This window comes from Rhinolophus sinicus, chromosome 8, assembly GCF_057876585.1.
Source record: "Rhinolophus sinicus isolate RSI-liver-muscle chromosome 8, RSI-T2T, whole genome shotgun sequence".
NCBI classification, from domain to species: Eukaryota; Metazoa; Chordata; class Mammalia; order Chiroptera; family Rhinolophidae; genus Rhinolophus; species Rhinolophus sinicus.
The window spans coordinates 16,869,566-16,891,702 of record NC_142508.1 but is presented as its reverse complement, the minus strand read 5'-3'; the positions used below and the strand labels follow the sequence as shown (position 1 = coordinate 16,891,702).

The following is a 22,137-nucleotide window of genomic DNA, read 5'->3' as shown; positions in this document are numbered from 1 at the left end:
TCATTTTTTCATTTAGCTCATATTTGTTGGTTGTTTACTATGTACCAGGCACTTGGAGTACAGAAATAAGACACATCATCTCTGCCCTCAAATTGCTTGCAGTTCTAGTGTGGAAACAGACAAATGATCAATTACAGTGTCAACGCTGATATGTGTTGTGATTGCGATCAGTCTGGGGGATTACTCAGTAACTCACAGAACTCATTCTTAACCTAGACCAGGAGCTGGAGCTGTGTACTTAAGGAAGTTACAGCTAAGCTAAATTTTGAAAGGGGTGTGTGTGTGTGTGTGTGTGTGTGTGTGTGTGTGTGTGTGTGTGTGTGTAATTCAGAGAGCAGCGGCTTAGGAGATATGCAGAAGCAAAGTCATGAAGGGTCATGCTAGGAGGTTAGATTTTATTTTGAAGATGGTGGGGAGCTATTGAGGCATTAGGAGCAAGAAAGTGAGGTGATCAGATTTGAAAATGGTTGTGCTGATGAGAATCACATATAAATAAGTTAATTTAATGAATCAAAGTAGTCTTTTATGGGGATGGAATGATCTAGGCCTTTGTCAAAGTGTCATCCTGGTGGTATTGACATCATCTGAGAGCTGTTAAAAATGTAGAATCTTAGGACCTATTCCAGACTTACTAAATCAGAATCAGCATTTTAACAAGATCTCCAAATAAATTGTAGGCACGTTCAAGTTTAATAAGCACTGATTTAGATGGATATGATGATGGTTAGGCCTTAGACGTCTGGTATGAAGAAGAAAGGACAGATTACAAGAGGTATAATAGAGCACATGTTCTTTCTATTTGCAATAGTTTTCTCAATCCCCCTCACAAGGACACACCAGGTACACCCCTACGCCCTCGTCTTTTACCTTTCAGCTTGAATGGAGCTTCCCTGACGCTACACTCCCAATACACGTGATTGGTACCCTTGCCATATGCTCCCAGGGCACCCTGTACTTAGGTTATCATTTTTCACACCTTTATTGTAATTACTTATTTAATTGCCTGTCTTTCTCCCTAGACGCTAAGCTCCATGAGGTCTGGCACTCTCTTTCTATGCTGCCTGGTACCTGGTAGGCACCCGATAAATATTTGTGGTTTGATTGGATGAATTCATCATGTATAAGAAGAGAAGATGGACTTGTGTGTGTTGGGGGATGTACATGTTATATTTATTAATAATAATACTCATTTTAAATAGCCCTAACAAGGTCCAGACACTGTTCTAAGTGCTTTATATGTATGAATTTATTTGATCCTCTCAGCAATCCTATCAGGGTAGATATTCTTTTTTTTTTAAAATTAAAGTTTATTGGGGTGACAATTGTTAGTAAAGTTACATAGATTTTAGGCGTACAATTCTGTATTACATCATCTATAAATCCCATTGTGTGTTCACCACCCAAAGTCAGTTCTCATTCCATCACCATATATTTGAAAGGTAGATATTCTTAATATCTTCATTTCACAGATGAGAAAAGTGAGGCACGGGGAGGATAAGTAATTTGCTTAAGGTTACGTAGTAAGTGGTGAGTCAAGATTCACAGTAGACAGTCTGTTACTACTCTGCTATGTCTTGTTTTGGACAAAGTAGCTTCTTGGCACTATGCTAAGTGCTTTCTATGTATTTACATGTATTATTCTTTACAACATCAATGTGAGGAAGGTATTATTATCTTGTTTTACAGATGAGGATGCAAAGGCTCAAAAAGTTGTATAGTTTACTTTAAAGATACACACCTAGTAAGTGATGGAGTACTTAAAACCCAAGACTATCCAACTCGAAAGCCTGTAGACTTTACCAGTATCGATGGTGTGTCCACGTGGAGTCTAAAATACCCGGGGAATGTGAATCTTAAAATCACTGAGGAACCGACACGTAGGATGCCTGCCATTTAGGTTGTGGGGTAGGGAGAGGACTGAACAATTCCAGTTGCTCTGGTAGCCTTGGCTTTTCAGGTTTGAAGGGGCAGGGAGATCTGAGGCCCAGCAATCCCAGGCAGCCTCATAACTGACCAGCTGGACCTTTGAACTCAGGTCGTTAGGAACCTTCGCCTCTACAATAAGCTGTCACTTTGGTGACTAAGGAGTTGTTATTACTTTTTCTTATGGCCTCAGAGAAACCAGATGGATTTGAAATACTGAATGTTAGAACTGGAAGGAACCAGTTTGAACCTTCTCCGGTCCACTCTTACCCACTTCCCCTCATTTTATAATAAGGAAACCGAAGAAGAGAGTAATTAGGTGACTTGCCAAAGTCTAATAAAAGCATTAGCGGCAAGCCAGGAATAGAGGATGGGGCCACAGTCGTCTGCTCTTTGCCCTGTGCCTTATGGCTCTGGAGGTTGAGGAGTGATCACTTCTCATGTAAAACTGTTCTGCCATTGTAGTTACTTCCTCACCACTGCCTGGTTCTTCTTGACTTTGCCCCCTGGAAATATTAACTGCTTCTCCTTTTCCCTCCAGCTCCAAGGGTATAGTCTCTCTGGCAAGTCTGGCTGGCACATAGAACTTCAGATTGTTCTTGGAGTGAAAATGGGAGGCTTTCGGGCTGTGTACACATTGCTCAATTTTTGTAAAGTGGAAGACTGCTGGAATGGGTGCAGTTTGTGTAGCTGTTTTTGAAGTTGCAAGTTCCTTACCTAAATGTTCAGGGTGATTATAATAAACAATCACGTGCAGTGGCCTCACTCCTGGCTACCGGTGTATCTTCTAAGGCACATTATGGCAAAATGAAATTAGATTGGAAACATGTTTATAACTAGTGCTTATACCTATATCTATGCCTCATACAGTCCTGCTCAGTGAATAGACCTTCAGTTCTAGAATAGCTACTGTTGTTATTTTTGTTGCAGAAAGGTGAAGACTGCACAGCCCTTGCAGCTAAGAGCTGCCCTTTTGTTTTGTCACAGAAAGGTGTAGGGAGGCTGCAGTTTTCAAATGAAATCTATTTTAGTTAAAACCTACACTAAGAAACAAAAGTGCTACAACTAAAATGACATTTACTTTACTAATAGTTTGCCAAAGTGATATATTTGACTTATGCTTATTTTCCTATTCCCAATCCTAGTTTCTTTAAAGTTATTTTTCTTCTGTGTTTTAACACTACCTTGGAGGCAGTCATCTTCCATTTATTTATAAATGATTATGTAGAAAACAGCAACAGGAGCACCAATAATCTAGTAATTAGCTGATCACCGAGATATTTTAAGGGTTGGGCTCCCCTCTAGCAGTAAAACAGTCTTTTGGTCTTGATTTATTCCTAAAATCTTCATTATGATTCAGATACTAATGGATTATAGTTAACGCAGATCAAGCCATGGAAAGTAGATTATATATTCCTACAGAGATAATATCATAATTAAGGATTAAAACCCTTGTAAGGACCCACTACAGATAAGTTATGGCTGTGGTCAATAATATAACTATATATAACCTGCATGTATAAAATAATTTGTTCCAAATCCTACAAAATGGACATAAATATATTAAACTCATTGATGATGCCAGTTACCCCCAGAGCGCTAGAAGGTTTACGTATGTACGACATACAGGATTTGATTTCTGAAGCCCTCACTGTGTGCCAGGCTCTGCAGGCAGGTCGAAGCTGGCCAAGCCGCTGAAGAGCCTGAGTCTAACCGGGGTGACACGTGTACACAGCGGCTAGAATATGAGGAAGGGTGAAAATAGTGATGTGACCAAAGAATAATATCAGAGGAAAGGAAGATTCCTTTTTTAGGTCAGATTCCGTGGCAGGACTAGCATTTGAGTTGAACCTTGAAGAATTTGAGTAATTGAAGATGATGGACGTGACGGCAGAATGAATGCCATTTCAGTTGGAGAAAGTGGCCTGAGCAAAGGCATTGAGGTGGGAGAGGACACAGCATAATAATGACAGAGTAAGAGCTCCCATTTCTTCAGTGCTTGGTGTATGTACACTTTTTAAGTCCTTGCATCAGTCCTGTGAGATGGATATTATTGCGTGCACTGTACAGATTCGAAATCTGGAGGGATAGAGAGGTTAAGTGGCAGACCAAGGATTCTAATTCAGGTCTGTTGTATTCCAAAACCGGTGCTCTTGGCTGCCATTCAGGAAATAGCAGGTAACACAGCTCACCTGGGGATAGAGTCTATGTAGGGCTAGGTAGTGGAAGAGGCTCCTGGAAAGGGTTTGTAGAGGGTTTGTAGGAGGCAGTGAAAACGGACATGGAGGGATAGATGCGAGGCTTGGTGAGAGGCTCAAAAATAATTGGCAATTGATTGTTCTGGGGACTAGGGAAGAGGGAGAAATCAAAGAGGACTGGGATTTTATATCTGATTGAGGGAACAGATAGAAAGTGAGGAAAAGAAACTTGTTTGGAGGGTGGGGGGGAAGGAAAGATGGAGCAGTCATGTTGATTTTAGATATGTTGTATTTAAAACACAGGTGAACGATACCACTGGAAATTTAGGCAGTGTATGTAACTTGCATTGTATTAAGTTTGGATTGAAAGGAAGACTGGAGGTTGCTGGGAGCTAAGGCTTTATTAAAATTGACACCCTGACCGCAGAGGTCCTCATCACTCCTGCATTTCACCAACTTACTGTATCTTATCATTCAAATTGCATCACTCTATACATAGCTCCTCTGTGACCACAGCTTCTTTCACTTCCACCTCCGCTGTTCCCTCTTCTTATTGCATCAGTGATCTCTAATCCTTTGACACCTCTGCATTCACCTGGTCCAGCAGTCCCCTTCTGTTTTCACTTGCCTTTCCTTCTAGTCTAGACCTCCAGGTTAGTCATTTGAATTCTGTCCTCTCTGGTATCTTACGTACCTCTTCCTTTAGACATTACCTTCCTCTCCTCCGTTCCACGTTCTCTTAACCAGTAAAGGCTCTAAAGGGCAATGAACCCATAATCCTAATTAAAATATTATGCTTATCAGCTCCAGAGAAATTGTCCTCTGCAAGGGGAATTGACACCGTAAAGAGTCCTTGGTCCTTGAAGGGGACCAAACAAAGCAGGCATATCTTGTTGGGCTTCCTTTGTGCCTGACATCTTTGGTACTGCTACTGGAATGAACTAAGAAGGTAAAATAGGTTAGGTCACATTTTTTTTCTAGTTTTGCCTTATTTCCAAACTTCTGAAGTTGCTGCAGAGAGGAGGGAACTGGTGTGGCGACATAACAAGGAAACTGTTTCTGAGGTCCCTTAAGGTGACAGTGTATAGGGCTACTGTATTGGCATCCTGTTTCTTCCTGAAACCAGACCTGAGAGCAAAAACCGACGTTGGATAGAGACTTTGAGGCAGCAGTAATCTTAATTGGAAACCCTGGCTCCCTCTAAACCTACACTGTGGTAGCTCCTGACTAGCCCCAGGGAAGCAACTAATTTACGGTCGGCACCTCGGTTGTATTTGTAGATGCCTCTGAGGGAAGGCCTTACACTTTCATGTAAATAGCACAGGAAGCCAGCAGAGGGAGTTGTGGTCCCAGAACTTTCTTCAGAACTTCAAATAAATTCTGATTTTGTAAGAGATCTTCCCTGGCTCCATCCGAATCTCTCATACAATAAACATTTAACTTGAGATATGCCTGAGTTTGGAGCCAGACCCCTGGGGTGAGCAGATGGGGAGCTTCTACGTAGCTGTTTAAACTTGAAAGCCGTAAGGAACTCTTGATTTCAGGGAAACGCCTATTTACTGTACTGATTCAAACCAAGCAGCTCTTGAGCAATGGGAGTGCCTTCTTGACCTCGATCCTTATTGATTTTGGTATCAGCACCTCCAGTGACGTGTCCGTAGGGGCGGGAGAAACGTAACAAGTGCCTTATACACAGGGAAAGAGAGGAAGCCTGACTCTTGCTGCAGAAAGTCCCCTCTGGGGAGGCAGGGTAGAGTGGGCAGCATTAAACGGGGAGGGCCCTGCAGGAAGTTCAGGGCCTGGGTACAGAGCCTGCGTCAGCTCTGATTTTGAATCAGAAGCAGAAGCTTTGAAGCTGGCCAGGAGGGGACTTGTTAGGCAGTTGACGGATGATCTTGATTTGAATAGGAAGTCGCAGGAAAAGGGGGTGCAGCGTCTGCAGACATAGTGAACTTCTGAGCCGCTAGGCTTGGTTCTGCTTTTGGGCACTCAGAAAAGCCTAGCATTTCCAAACCAGCTTTCCTTTTGCTTCAGGACATATATCCCCCACGCCTGCACTATGGAGAAGTGGGACGGTAATGAGGGCACCTCAGCTTTTCACATGCCTGAGTGGATGGTGAGTTCTTTGGTTGCTTTGCTTTTCATTGTTTCTCGATAATGAGGCCAACACGTTTGACAGGTGATAGGGACACCTGTGAGACGTTCCCTCCAAGACCTGTGGCTGGGAACAAATGTATTAGTCTAAGTGCTGATTGGTTCCTCTGTCCGGGGTCGCCCCTGTTCCTTAGTTACGAGCGAAGCTGGGGAAGGTGTGAGAGCTGCCTGGCCACGGTCAGCTTCTTGCCTGGTTGTCTGTGCCGGGGTTCAGCCTACTGCTGCTGGTACACTGCATGGGTTGCGTTATCCTATAATTGCCTTGCATGCTATTTTCAAGCTTATGCTTAGTTTGTTTCTCATGGAGATAAAGTAAAAAGAATACAGGCAGACCTCGCTCGATTATGCTTCACAGATGTTGGATTTTTACAAACTGAAGGCGAGACCCTCCACCAGCAAAAAAAGATTAGGACACGCTTTATAGTGCTACTCACTTTATCGCGGGGGTCTGGAACCCAGCCTGCAATATCTCTGAGGTGTGTTTGTAGTGAGGGGAAGAAAACCCAGAACTTGTAGAAATGGTGCTCCCTCAAGTCTCTGGAAAGATTTAAGACATTTCTCCCCAACCTGCCCTTTTTCCCCCTCCTCCAGTCAAAACATTTCCCCAGATACTCTTTATATGTATATTTCTAAAAGGCAGGAATTATAGCTCCTTTGGTACCCGTCTTCAAAATACCATATTTGCCTGATAAATATTTTTAATATAATGACAAGAACATATTTGTTGATAAGAACTAACACCTAAAGCCTAATATTTTAGATCCAGTTTCTACTTTTGGTTTAAAAACAGCCACCATTGTTATGTTCTTAACTGTCTGGTTTCTTCTAGGTTTAGTCTGATTTCTTACAGTCTATACCAGCTTGTGTTTTATACGTGTATTTCCTTATGGAAAACTGGTTAGACAAGGTATAACATATTCCAAGTTCTTTTCAGTGTTTGTGGAATTATAGATGTAAAGAAATAACCATCAGTAATGAGACTGAACATACAGTAGGCCTAACAAAAGCCCAGCCGAGGAGCCCACATTTCAACTGTCATTGTTCCCACTATTTATTATTTTTGTTGAAGTTGTTGAGGTTGTTCTCCGTGTTGTGTCAGAACCCTGCACTCGGTTTTAACACATTTGATGGAAAGAAATCCTACCTATCCACAGGCTTATTTCAAATAATGTAGTGTTTTGGAATTCATGGAGAGGCTTCATATGATAATTCTAGTTGGGTTTTTGCCTTTGAATCTCTAGCTACTCACTAATAACAAGAAAAGTGAGCAAGAATTCTCGTTTCCTTAGGGGAGGGAGGGACAGCATTAAGATACTAAACTTTGGTAATTCTCTACAGGAATATTACAGAAGAATTCCGCAGAACATTAGTGTGTCAGCTCAGAAGCAATAGAAGTTTTATAGTAACTCCTATTCTCGTAATGGTCCTCACTGGCTTACCTGCTGAGCTCAAGAGGAGCTCCTAGTGAATTTTTACCTACTTACCTTCTTTTTATTTATGGGAACAAGAAAACTGCCCTAAAGGAGTTAGACTATTGCTTAAGGGATATGACTTAGGACTTCCCAGCTTTTAGAAAACATTCTTTACTAAAGTACAGGTCTGCTGTTTTCGATACGGCATCTCTCTTCTTTAGCAATTTCTTGGCCCTTTTCTCTTAAAAACCAGGAAAATACCTTTGATCTGTAGATTTTTTTAAACAACGAGAAAGACTCGGGAGGGACTTACCTTCAATAATTCACCTTTTTCACCTGCTACCTTTTCCTTGCCAAAGGGTTAACCTCTTGAGGATTTCTTTCAGATACCACATAAGTCATTCATTTCTGACCTGGTTTGGAAGTACTGCATTAGGCTGCCACTGATAGCCACTTAGCCAGCAAAGTGAACCACTGAGCACCCTCTCGTGTGTTGCCTATAGATTTCCAGGCCTTACCTGTGAAACGTTAGAGTGTCTTTTAATCCCCAAGAGGAAACCCTGGAGCCAGCTCCCATGTTGGACGGAAATTTCAATTAAGAAAGCTTTAACAAACGTCTGACTCATGTTCCAGTTTACGTATTAATGTAATGAAACTTCCACTGAGACTATCCTTGCTTTCAAAAGAAATATGACAAGGCTCTCAAGCCTTCTTTCCGGGGGGAAATTTAGCAGAAAAGGTTCATTATAACACCTTGCTTTTTGTTAACACTCAACAGCAACAAGGGACTTACCTACCCCTCAGAGAACAGGATTCAGACCAGACAGCAGCTGACATACTCACATCTCTGATTCCCAGCAGGGAAATAAGCCAGGACAAAGTCTGAAGAACCCCAATCTCGAGAATTGACAAGGCAGACCAGTCAACATTCCGTCAGTCACTGGAAAACTTCTGCTGGAGCCTCTGCTCCTCAGCTATTTTCATGTGAAGGATTTTCTTAGCCTTGTTCAGGCAGTTTTATTGCTGAAAGGTTGGGGAACATCTCCTTTTAAAGATGGTTCTTAATATGTTTTTACTTCCCCTGAGAAATCTTTAGTCCCTGACAGTAGGTGAAATACCTCCTCCTATGTTGCCTGGAGGTCAGCACTAACCTTTTAAGTTTCTACATTTAAATATTTCCTCCTCCCACCCAGGCTCTCTGTAGTACTTGGTACTTTTCCGAAGGAAATCTGATTGACACTCTTGAGTTCTCAGCCAGCTGGTTACCCGATTTTCTTTTGGCTGGAAGTAATCCCTTTTATAGGTGAAGAATTTGTTCAAGTAGTTCATTTGACTTGGAAGGGAGCGAGATCTCTCAGAATGCTTGAACCATATCTACTGAGATGTGAGACAGACACCTTCAAGGTATCTGGCAAATGGTGGTAGAGATCAATAGCTTAACTGTAACTCTAGGTCAGGACTGACATTTAAAGCAAGCTACCCCTTTGAGAAACTGATGAAAACACTATGGGCCCTCTACCCCCAAAAATATACACATACACAAAATTTTGCATTCTGTTTTGGGGGAGACTAGACATCCATTAACTCTAGATGAACTCTTGACCTAAGAAAAATAGAAATGTCAGTATTGTATGCTCGTGTGTTATATGTAGTCTCCAAAACCCTGTCACCTGCATTATTCTATCTCTCAGCACACATTTGAGATTGGCAAAGTAGATGTTATTGTTTCCATTTTACAAATGAGAATGACAGATGTTAAGGGCTGGAAATGTTAAGAAATGGAGATAACATAGAGAGAGAGCCTCTGATCATCATCCTTTGTGCACTTGAAAAGCAATGAACTGTTTTCTCTTGGCCTGATGCTCTTAGGGTGAATAGATCTTCTGTCCTCCCCAGGAGTCCTGTATCTCTTAACGCATTAACCATCTACTCGCAACAGCCTTATGTTGTGGAAATCAGAATTAGACCCAGTTCTCTTTATACCTGTGTGTCACCTCACTGTGTTCTCTGACCTTTCAAATAACCTTCTCTTTTCTGCCTGTGAATGGTGCCTCCCTGGTGCAGCCACGGATAGGACCCAATGGTTGGCTAAGGAGAGAGTCAAGAGAATGAGGGCTGTTGTATTCGCGCTCGGAGAAAGTGTTAGAGCGGCGGTTCTCCAAGTGTGGTCCCCAGACCAGCAGAATCAGCGTCCCCTGGAAACTTGTTCGAAATCCAAAATCTTGGGCCCCACCGAGTTTCATTAAGTCAGAAACTCTTGGGGTGGGGGCCCAGCACTGCATTTTAATAAGGCTTCCAGGTGATTTGGAAGCCCCCAAAGTTTGAGAACTGCTTTGTTAGATAAGCGAGTTGTGTGGTAAGGCTCTTCCTGTCAGTCAGAGTAGCCTCACATGTCTTTTGGCTGTAGTCTTTGGTATCGATCTGCAGCCCCTTTTGGAGCAGTTCTAGTGACTGAAGCCATGGGACCAAGGAGTTCCTTTTCACCTGAGCAAGGACAGTGAGAAACCAGCCAAGAGTGTACTAGGGTGAACATCCTTGGTTAGCAGGAGCAGACGTTTAGAGACTCATCAAGCAAGCAGAAAAATATTGGTCTCTGTCATTTTTTTGAAATTATGAGTAAGAGATGAGGATGATGGTGAACATCAGTATTTGAGTTCAATTAATTTCTGTTTCAATTTCTGGTGGTGGCATTGGGCAAAGTTGCCCGTTACAGGGCTGTTAACTTTCAGATCCTTGTGTGATTAGCCATCTCCGAATTGTGGTTTGATCAGAGCCCCGAGGTCATCTGGGATGATAACATTTCTGAGACCCAATCTGATAAGAAAGTCAATGTAAGGGTTAATTTTAAATATATTTGATGTAAAGGTAAATTAAGCAGAACGAAGTGGACCTAATGCCTACTTTTTAAGATTCTTACGGCAAAACCTGTATAAAAGATGCACAATTTAGAATACAGCAATGATTTCCAATCTGACTAACCCCATGACAGAGTATAGGGTAGGGGCTGCCTGAGCACTGGGCACCATTTTTTTTTCCCTTACCACCTTAATAAATCCCCTCATTGTTTTAGTGGCGCTGTAGTTAATTGTTTTCTAATGAGACTAGGTTAACTAAAATCATCTGACATGGGAAAGGAGGAGGTAAGGTTAGAAAGGAACCTAATTAGCAAGGTAATTATAGCAGGCAAAAAAGTGCACTGCTTATATAAATAAGCTATTGTTATGTGCATGCAAGTTGGGCTTGTCAGGGGACTTGTTAAGGTTTAGAGGTCAGAGGAACCAGGTAATTAGGTGTTTAGGAAAAAAATAAAAGCAAAACAGCCACCAGAATTAGGAATGGCTGATGAGCCACTAACAGAAATGCCTTATTAAATCCAGGGCTCTACCGCTGGAGGGGTTGTTGGAGCTGCTTCAGGGATTCCAGGGAAGGGTAGCACCCCACCCCCCTAACCAAAAAAAAAGCTAGCCGGAACCAGAGCCAACAGAATTGCTGATGCGGAAAGTTTAAAGGCCTAGCCACAAGGGTCCCTGGACCGGAGAGGTGGCAGTGGGGCTGGGAATGTCACTATGCTGAGCAACAAGAAGAAATACATTGTCAATGGCAACTCTGGGATTAAAGCCCAGGTGAGGCTAAGCTCTTATTTACCAGTCTTGCTGTTGCTATAACCATTATTGTGCCCGACCAGCTGCCGTTTCCCTCTTTTCCTGCTTTCCTCCCTCCTTCTGGCGTAAGGTGAGCAGCCCTTCTCCTAACAGTCGGTTTCCCTCCCGCACCTTGACTTGATGCCTGTTGGAATGAGGCAGTTCTCTCTGAAGTGAAAAAGGAGGTTTACCTAAACAGCTCTTTGATTTCAGACCAGGTAGGAAAGTTAGGGGGGAATCTACCAGAGTACCCCCAACCTGGGTGGGTAGACTCCTGTGTTACAAGGGGAGCTGTTGAGTGAAGAACGGAATGGCACTTAACTATTCAGGACAGGTGGGTGCCAGGGATGACCTATTTAAAACATGTTGTCAGTAAAATACACATTTCTTGGGAATATTGTATAACAGTCTTTATAAGTGGTTAGTCTCCTTCTAATAATCTTCTGTCTTAAAGAAACTTGAGTTCAGTGTCTAACAAGTAAACAAGATTTAGAACCCTACGCCTCTGAGGGGAGAAAGCCTGCATAGCCTAGTCTTTAGGGCCAAAAGGTAGCCTACACCTGACCTGAGTACAGTGGAGAAGACTAGAGAGCAGAGAGCTCAGCTTAGGGAAACTGGTTTGAGATGACGATGCAGGTAACTAGTTACATGGTTTAGTGCTAGAGGGTAAATGGGTGTGTACCCACCCGCCGCTGATCCTACAAATCTAGAGAAGAGTGCCTGGCCCCCTGTTAGAGTGTGTGTGTGTGTGTGTGTGTGTGTGTGTGTGTGTGTGTGTGTGTAGGGGGATGTTACATATCTCAGGAAGGGTTTATCTGTTCCTCTTTTATAAAAGGAGGCACTGCAAAAGTTCCTGATTTGCTGTGGCCTTTGGAAAGTCAGTTACCACTCCTTTCCCTAGGGGGGCCTCTAAAAAAGAATAAAGACGCGTCATTCTCTTAAACAAGGTTGGTGAACTGGAAGCCAGCGTTTTCAGCTTGACTGCTATTCCTTTCCCCATCTTCTCGCCCACCTTCCCCTGCTCAACTTTTTTTGCCCTTAAAAATTCTTTTAACTTTAGACTTGGCTTATGCTTACCGTGTTTACTTAATATTCAACCTGTACTGACAGTGAAGACAGAATAGGCCACTTCAGATTCATTTCAGCATGATGGCCTGACATGTGTCCGGCATTTGTGCCCGAGGATATACGGGTAATAAGTTACACAGCTCCTGCCTTTATAGAGCCTACAGTTTGTACAGGACACAGGTAGATAGTTATATTCAGTGTGATAACTATTGTGATAGGAGATGTATATGGAAGTTAATGTATGTTCCATGGGCGTGCATAGAAAGGGCACTTCATCTTTTTGGAATAAAGTGCTACTTTAGCAAAATAATCAGTATTGCTATTTTTCGTTCTGCAGACAGCTTCTAATCCAATGAATTTTCTACTGCTGAAAACAATTTACAAACTCTAAAGTACTACACAGGCTTTATTTGTTGTTATAGCTATGAAAATGCTACCGTGTTTCCCCGAAAATCGGACCGGGTCTTATATTAATTTTTGCTCCAAAAGACGCATTAGGGCTTATGTTCAGGGGATGTCATCCTGAAAAATCATGCTAGCGGTTAGGGCTTATTTTCGGGGAAACACGATATGAATTCCCCTAAAAGGCATGCTAAGCTAATTCGATTTGGCCTGGTCCCTTTGTCTCAATATTTAAATGACTCAGTAGTTACCCTCACTGCAGGAAATGGAGTCATCATTTGCTGCTCTTATTCTGGTATGCTGTGTCTGTGTTCTGCCCATCAGGGAACCGGCTTTTTATCATGAAAGGTAGACTCAGTTGTCAGATCTTTGATCCTTCCTGCATTCCTGCCACCTTGGATCCAGAATAATCTAAGTAATTATGCAAACATTCAATTAGGGAAAAAGAAAACAAGTTATTCGTTGAATAAATAAATGATAGGAGCTTTGATTTGTAAAGTGTTGTCAAGAATCACCTGGAACCTTCGACAGCAGGAGAAAGATAAAAATACCAGAAAGTCATTATCAGATATTGTCCAAAATACAACCTTGAGTATTGAGGTTTATACATATTCCGTCCACTCATCCACTCCTTCTACATCGGTTATGGTTAATACATGATCAATCTTGTAGCTTTTGGGCATTTTATGATACCAAACATTAAAAATAATAAATTAATGTTGACTACTTATTGCTACTGAAAAGCTATAGTGACTATCTGCAAGAGTTTTAAGAACAGTGAACTGTAGTGGGGGGAGTAGGAAAGTGGATTTATTGAATCTCCTGCTGTGTTTCACAGTTTACATACAGGCATACCTCAGAGATATTTCGTGTTAGTTTCCAGACCACTGCAATAAAGTGAGTCTTACACTTTTTGCTGGTGGAGGGTCTTGCCTTCAATTTGTAAAAAAAAAAAAAGGAAAAAAAATCAATGAAGTGCAATAAAATGTACTATGCCCGTACGTTGTTTCTTTTAACTCTCTCTAAAACTTGGGAGGTATTTTTAGTTTTGCTGTATTTATGAGAAAATGAAGCTCTTACACACACACACAAAGCAGTTTGACCCACATCACATAGCTAATAAGTGGCATAACCAGGGTTTGAATGCAGTTCCAGAAAAGTTCTCTCTGAATGGAAAACTTATTTTTGCTTTCATTATACCGTACCATTTCCTGAGAATCTTAAACCTTGAAGACATGTTACTTTACCTTTCTGCACCTTGCAGTTTCTCATCTAGATATATGAAGATTGAATGCAGTCTCAAAGCTTCTTTCCAGCTTTTGTTTTCAATGAAACTATAGAAAGGATTTCTGAATATGACTCAATTTTCTAAGCATTTATTTTAACCAGAACATCCCCTTTATTTGGTCACAATTTTATTGTAGAAAGTATGTAGTCAGAGAGTGGATCAAAGATTTAAATTTGATAGACACACAGTAGGGAAAGAACGAAAAATCATTCTTTCTCCAGTCTTAACATTCCAAATATGGGTTGGTACAATCAGATCAACTGCAAGGGAAGGGAAGACCCTATAATGCAAGCCTTGAATTGCTGTCTCAATATGGAGGTTCTTTTCTTTTATACAACTAGAGTTCCTTTTCTTAGCAGATCCAGTTTGCTGACCAGAAGCAAGAATTCAACAAACGTCCCACCAAAATTGGACGTCGCTCTCTGTCTCGTTCCATTTCTCAGTCATCTACTGACAGCTACAGCTCAGGTGAGTACTGAACAGCTGTGGACCCACCTGTGGACAAATGATCAATGGACCGCCCGGTCTACTCAAGGTTAATTAAGCAGGATCAAACCTTCATTTTGGAATAAACACTTTGCCTCTTGGTTGAAATTCAGACCAAAATTCTAGGTGGAATCTTTGGATTCCTCTTGGGGATAGTGAGTTCTGATTTATTCAGAGGGTGGGAGTATGTAGCTCACTGATGACCTTTACTGAACAGCATGTGTAAAGACTTGCGTTTTTTCCATTCTTTGAAAATAAAAGAGGGGTTCTCCATCATTCCATGTGGTACTTGCAAATTAACGGGGAAGCCTTAATTGCCCCAGTGAAAACAGTGTAGCTAGTTCAAGCGAGCCCTTTGCCTTCTCTTCTAAATTGTGACATTATATTGCTTGTTACTCCTTTCTTCCTTTGTAGTGGGATTAATTCAAATATATGGGCCCTGGAGCTGAGTTATCTCTTAATGCCAGATGAGCTATTACCATGTAGAACCCCCCTTGAAGGCACTGGCCATTTGTGCAGAAGTGTCTGATCTAACATGGAGCTATTTTATTTTGTTCTTGCGTTGGAATGTGGTAGGAAGCTGAGTTGTCTCTTCACATTATAAATTAATACTCATTAGAAGTTTTGAACTGTGACGTGAAATTTTATTTGTTCTTCACACAAATAAGAAAGTAGTGTTTGTTACGTAAAATTGAAGAAAGCTTGTTTAGGAAGCTGTAATTTTAGGTTGAGTAGATTGTTATTGACATTTTTACATTTCTCTTTTTCCTTTTCCCCACAAAAACTGAATGATCTAAAAGCACATGAAATAAATTCCTATGGATTTTTGTCTAAAGATACTGAATGTTGTACCTATCTTATTCTGCTGAAATAACCAGTGTTGAAAATTCATGAACCAATTAATATAACTCTGGAAACTATAATAATTGTGAAAATGTGAACTGTAAAACTGTGTAACATTTTAGACTGTGAGTTTGTACATTTTATTTAAAGATGGATACTAAATAATAACTACATTAAATTTTAACTCCAGCTCAGTCTCTTCCCTGTACACTAGATCCACATTTCCAACTATATTCCTGCAAAGAAAACCAATGCCTGCCTTGCCACTGAACCCCTAAATGCAAGGAGGGTACGTACAAAAATATCTGTTTACCTTAGAAGAGTGTGATTGATGCACTTGGTTTCTAAGTGAACACCTAGTTGTCTGGTTAAGCTCATTGGTAATTGACAGTAACCGGTGTCACCCGGGAAAACTTGGACCTTTTAAGTTGAACTATGAAATTCCCATTTTTATAGTAAAAAATTATCAACCATGTATCTCCATTTAAGGATATTAAGTTCAGCAGCATTGGAGTGAAAACATCCTGGAGGTGGAAAATAACTTAAAGCTCAGTTATTCGGCCTCTTACTGGATGCTGGAATTGTCTTGAATGCATCCCTGACAAATGGCTATTTGGCCTCTTGGAAGCATTTTAGGTGATAGTGGAATCCTTGCTTTATCCAGTTGTTTAGCTCCTGATAAACTCTTATACAATTCCTGAACTTTAAAATTTTACTTAGAAATAAAAATCACCATTTCGGGGGCATCCTGCTGTCCTTATCACCCTCTTCTGGATATAATCCAGATTGTGTCCCTTTAAAAATATTATGCCTATGAATATAATGTTCCAGATATGGTCTGAACTAATCTACAGGAAGTATTATTTCCATAAACTCAGTGCTTTTTAAAATGAAACCTAAGAATATGTTTGCTTCTTTGGCAGCTGTGTCACATACACTATTACCTCGTTTTTTTTGTGTGTGTTTTTTTTTCCCCATGAACAATTGTCAAACCCTTTTAAACAAACTCTGAATGAACATGCCTACTGCCTTGAGTCTCGGACTGGTAGTTAGGTGGGACCTAGTTTCTAGGCTTTGACCCATGTGTGACTTGTGTGATCCTGGAAAACTCTTGCAGCCCGTGATATTCATAACAGAGGCACTGGGAAGTTATATGAAGTGATACAGGAAAAGCTCCGTACCATTGAATGAAAAGCCAGGAATAACGGATTTGACTCAGAGCTTTCTAAGTATGAGAAGATGTGCAAATGGAGGTCAATAAGAACTTGGAACCCATTTTCAGCATACGTTATCATTTAAGTGACTATAGAAATTTATTAACATTACAGAGCCCCCAAAGACTCATCTTTAGACTTCTTCCTGCCTCTGTTTCCACTCTCTCCCCAGGTGAACTCCTTCAGTCTCATGGTTTTAAATACAGTGTATTAACATTTGATTCTCAGATTGTGTCTCCAGCTCAAATCTCTCCCCTACACGCTAGACCTGTATATTCAACTGCCTGCTCAGTCCTTTCACTTGGATGTTTTATAGGCACCTCAAACCTGCCATGTCTTAAAAGCTGAGCTCCTGAGTCATGTCTATTTACAACACTACAGCAAGATTCATTCTTTTAAAATAAGTCAGGTCCTATCACTTCTCAGCTCAAAACCCTCCCCTGGCTTCCCAGTCTCCCTCTGAGTAAAGGCTGAAGTTCTGACAATGGTCTACATCTATACCATCTAGCCTCCCATTAGATTTTTAATTGCATCTCCACTTCCCCAAACCTCCGGCCTCCCCCAGTTGTTCATTTCAGTCCAGTCATTCATAACAGCATGCCAGCACACTCTGACTAGCCTCCTTACTGTTACTCTGTTATTTTGAAACATGCCAGGCACTCTCCTGCTTTAAGATGTTTGCACTTACTATCCCCTCTGCCTGGAATGCCTTAAGATACCCTAGCTGGGTATCTTACCTCCAGTTCTTAACCAAAGATCACCTTCTCATTGAGGCCTGTCCTGGCTCCTCTTTTAAAATGGTACAAACACGTCACCCAACACTCCCTATCAAGTTGTCCTCCTTTATTTTTCTCCACAGCACTTAGTATCATGTAGCATACATTACTAATTTATTGTCTTTTCTCCACTTACTTGAACATGAGATCCATGAGAGCAGAGATTTCTGTCCGTTTTGTATTGCTCTATTTCCAGCACTTATAACTGTGTTTGACACATAAGAGGTGCTCAATAAATAAATATTGGTGAGAGGTATCCAGAGGCGTTCTTATTATACTTTACACCCCTGTTGAGATCTCTGATATACTCTGTGTATGTAAACAGGTCACAGAAGGTTTATGATATTACAGAAAAAGATCTCTTCCTGTCCAAAGTACCTGTTTCGTGAAGATACTTAGAGGTTTGCTTAGTCTGTGGCCTCCCTTCCCTTCCTAATGATCCTAGCACTACCAGCCTTTCTCAACCGGAGTTCCTCGTCTGAATCACAGAACACAGAAAAGGATTTGAGGGTCTGTCTCAGTTCTTCAAAGGATGGGTCATAGCTAGTACCCTTCTCGATGCGTAAGAGAGAAGTTAATTCATATATTCAATGGATGCTTCCAGGCTATGGGGCTTCATTCTAGTGAAACCCAGGCTGAAAACGGCTGCATTAATCCCTAAAATGATTTTCTAAAAAAAAAAAAACTTCTAAAAACTCTTTCCCTAAGCACAAAACCTCATAAAAACAAATAAACAGTAGACTTTTCTCCAAAGTCAAATCATTCTCAGTGATATATTTCTGGAAAAATTGTCTTCGCAATGAGTTAATTGGTTAAGGATAAAGAAGGACAACTGAAGTCCCTTAGTTCATAATTGTTTGACGTATTTTCAGATTTCTTCAAATAACAAAGTTTTATTTGTTTGTATTTTGGTTGCTAACATAGCTTTTCACATATTTCTAGAGTGTTATTCATCAATGAAATCTGCTGCACATTGACACACAGGGCCCTACTGTTATTTCTATTACCAAATGAATAGTTGGGTCCAAGAAGAATTGGCTGACTTAAAATAATCTAATAGGACTAATTCCCCCAGGAGTCTGACTGCGGCTTCTCCTAGCAATGCCCATAGTAGCACAGTATCACTGCTGCTAGGAGGTAAGGCTTACTCAGGCTTGAGCCATAGAACCTATAGAGCATGTTCTATGTGATAGACTGGGGCTTGGTGGTTCATCAAGTTCTGTTTTGATTCTGGGATATCATGGAAAAAAAGAACATCTCATGGTAATGTTATATTGTACTTTATGTGACTTTTCTGCCTAGAAGTTGAACCCTTTTGTGGTGTTATCTCATTTATCCCTAAGATTGTTCTGGTGGTAGTTAGAGAAAAAGAAGAGCATGGGAGAGAGCCTCTGTTATACTCCTTATTTTACAGTTGAATAAATTGCAAATGGCTCACTTCATCAAGTAGAGGTGAAGCTAGAGCTAAGGTCTCGGGCCTGTACTTTAGTAGGTTATTGCCTTGGTTACCGATTGTTCATTTTTACTTAACTTATGACTCTGGGCTTCAGAGTGTGCTGGCAAGAACAAACACTTGTTAGAAACTATTCACGTGTGTATACATATACATGTGTTGGGTTTCTCTACATTTTTCTAGGAAAAAATTGGTTTAACGTTATCTAAACTCTTTTCATCAATGTGCTACTTTAAATATAGTGGCAGAAATGAGTATGGATGCAAAAAATAAATGTCATGCTAATTCAGGAATAATCTTTCCACTGTTTTTGCAGAAATAACACTCTTGATCTGGGTCTGTCACCCACTTTACATTATATATTAGTACAATCTAGACACTGATATTTTTGGTTCTCACCTGATAACAGGTCTATATAAAGAGCTCTTTGAAAACAAATTCATTTTGGCTCAAAGGAAAACATTGGTTGAACTAACCAGTTGACTACTGTTAAGAAAATAAAATACTATTTTTTTCATTTTAGAATAGGAAGCGGTATAAATGATTTTTTTCTTTGACTTAGAAGAAAACAACTCAAGCCTAAAATTGGAGTGCTTCTCTAAGGGGAAGTTTTTGGAGTTTTGTTTTGTTCTTTGTTTGTTTCCCTGACTCTTCATTAGAAGCTGAAAGAGGAATAGGAGAGGAGAGCTATTCTGGGTAGAGTTAGGCTCCAACCTTTTTAATCACTGCCAGCCAACCACCTGCTGCATGGGTACATTAGTAAATGACGCAGGTCGCACAAAAAAGAAACTGCTGAATAATATTGTATGTATGTCATTTCCTTTCCCATTCAAAAACCCTTAAAGATGTTATGTCTGGTATTGAATTAAAAAATATGTGCAAAAGCCGATAATAATATCAGGTATTATTTATTGAGGGCTTTGCACCAAGCATTGCACTGAGCACTTTACTTACATTATCTTACTTAATATTCTCGACAACTTGACTTTGACAAGTCACGTTGGCCTATTATACAGTCTACTTCATAGTACATACTACAATCATAAGGACAGAAAAACTCTAAATAATTAGTTTTGTAATTTTTTGTTTCATGACTGACTCACCTACTAAATTGAACACTCCATGAAGGTAAAGACAACCTATATCTGTCCTTATATCTCCAGCACTTAGACTGTGCCTGGTACATAGCAGATGCACACAATAAAAATTTTTGTGTTGAATTTTTGTGTGAATTTGAATGTGTGAATGACTGAATACGTGAATGAATTGCCAACCCTATTAAACAGGTTTTGGTACCACTTCTACTTTATATACCCAGAACAGTAACTGAGACTTCAACCACAGTCTACCTAACTCCAGAATGCATAACGACTATATTTAAATGGCCATTGGGGAACATAAAAATCATATGGCTCTGGAAAAGGATTTGAAATTTCAGGGTGTTTTAAATATAAACACTTTCTTCAAAAGTCATTACCCTATAAATTTGGATCAGGATTATGGATGGCTGTTCTTATTCTTCTCTCAGGGGGTAGAAGCATTGGTTCCCCTCAGCCTCCAACTCATAAGCTATTTCTGAGTATTGATTAGTGAGACAGATGACTGCCCAGGAAGCTGTTTCTGGGCTCTGTTGACAAAGGTACTTTGAGCTCTCGCTCACCCTAGGAGGGAGAACCACAAACTTTTTGTACAGATTAGCTCATTTGAAGAACAAAAGTCCCTTTGGGGATTTATGAATTCCCTCACCTCCCCGGGTGACCCAAGTTCATTCTTGTTGCCTCGTGTTAGGACTTTGCTCTGGGGCAGTTTTCCAGCTCAGAGCGAGATGGTCAGGCTCCTGCTGCCCAAACATCTCGTAGTGCCATGCCTGATTAACTGGGCAAGGTCAGACTTGCCTTTCACAGCCCTCCCAGAGATAGACCCTCTGCTAAGAAATCTCAGAAATGCCTTAATTCTCTGGATATAAGTAGATCAGAGCACCGTAGATCCTAGGAGCTCTGAGCTTTTGCAGCTTTCTCCCCTTAAAAGTGGTGAAACTACTTCTTATCACCCTGGGAGATACATGATGCTTTGTAGACAGTGCTTTATGTTCCCCAACCTTCCTTCCCCAAAAGCCTTAAGGACTACATAGAAAGAAGCTATCCACAGAAACTTAAACATAAATCCTGGAAGGAAATTGATTCAAATCATCCAGCAAACAATTAGCAACTACAGAATTATATGAAGACTAAAAAGACCTCAGCTAAACATGGGAATAGCAGCAACTACTGCTGCCTGTTAGCAAAAGTCATACCTTGCACCCTGTAGTGAATATTGCTAAATGGATTAGTCATCAGAGCATTTTATTATTACCCCAAGAGGATTTATCCGCTTCTTTGGGAATCTAAAATGCCTAATGCAGGGCCCACTGAGACCAGCAAGAAGGGAGAGCACACAGAATACTTCATTGTCAATGTCTAATTGGGTCTGCAGGCACAATTCAGCCTCATCAGAGCCAATCTTAAAAAAGAAAGCTCTGTTATGTCAGACAAACACTTTTTGTGTGGTTCTGAATTACTTTCCCATGGGTTCCTTGTTTTCTAGGTCTTATCTATTTAGTTATTGTACTAAAACACAAATTACATCAGGCATTTAAGCAGCAGACAGAGAAGGGTAGCTGGGATCCCATAAACCCATAGGTCAAAGACGGTGATCTTGCATTAAGAACTTAACCTATTGGGGGCATCCCAGTTTCGGGTATCCCCTCTCGTAAGAGAGCTGTACTTTCGCTTTAATAAAATCTTTGCTCCTCTAAAAAAAAAAAAAAGAATTTTAACCTGTTGTTACCATGATGTAACTTCTTTCCTTTTGCATATTCAAGGACCTCTGTATGTTCTGAAGATAAAGTTAGCCCCAGATTTCAAGATAATGCTCTCGGGGGATATCTTTGGCAACCTCTGTCAGCTTGCTCTTTGTGACCTCTGGGTTGTACCTTCCACAGGAGATGATTCAGACAGCTCCACGATGACATTTAGGTGCTTACCAGATGTGTACATTGTATGGTGCTGGATGACCAGAGAAGTTCATTCCATGGTTTGGAGTTTTAGAGGAAGCCATTTTTCCCCCCTGAGGGTGTTTTATTCTGTCATTTCAGCGGCTTCATATACCGATAGCTCTGATGATGAGACATCTCCCAGGGACAAGCAGCAAAAGAACTCTAAGGGAAACAGTGATTTCTGTGTCAAGAACATCAAACAGGCAGAGTTTGGACGAAGAGAAATTGAAATTGCGGAACAAGGT

At 40.8% G+C, this 22,137-nt stretch overlaps 1 protein-coding gene across 6 annotated transcripts in view; it reads left to right on the top strand.

The window, feature by feature from the left end:
* AHCYL2 (adenosylhomocysteinase like 2) overlaps positions 1 to 22,137 on the top strand; it is a 136,446-nt gene that overhangs the window by 78,533 nt on the left and 35,776 nt on the right. The window contains exons 1-3 of one of the 6 annotated variants that reach the window (XM_019751477.3): positions 5,840 to 6,237; positions 14,446 to 14,554; positions 21,992 to 22,135. In XM_019751477.3, the coding sequence (XP_019607036.1) occupies positions 6,181 to 6,237; positions 14,446 to 14,554; positions 21,992 to 22,135 (310 nt within the window). In that variant the 5' untranslated portion in view covers positions 5,840 to 6,180. Of the gene's footprint in view, positions 1 to 5,839; positions 6,238 to 11,156; positions 11,311 to 14,442; positions 14,555 to 21,991; positions 22,136 to 22,137 lie in introns of those variants that run through there. The other 5 variants (XM_019751456.3, XM_019751485.3, XM_019751466.3 and 2 more) reach the window with 5 other exon arrangements.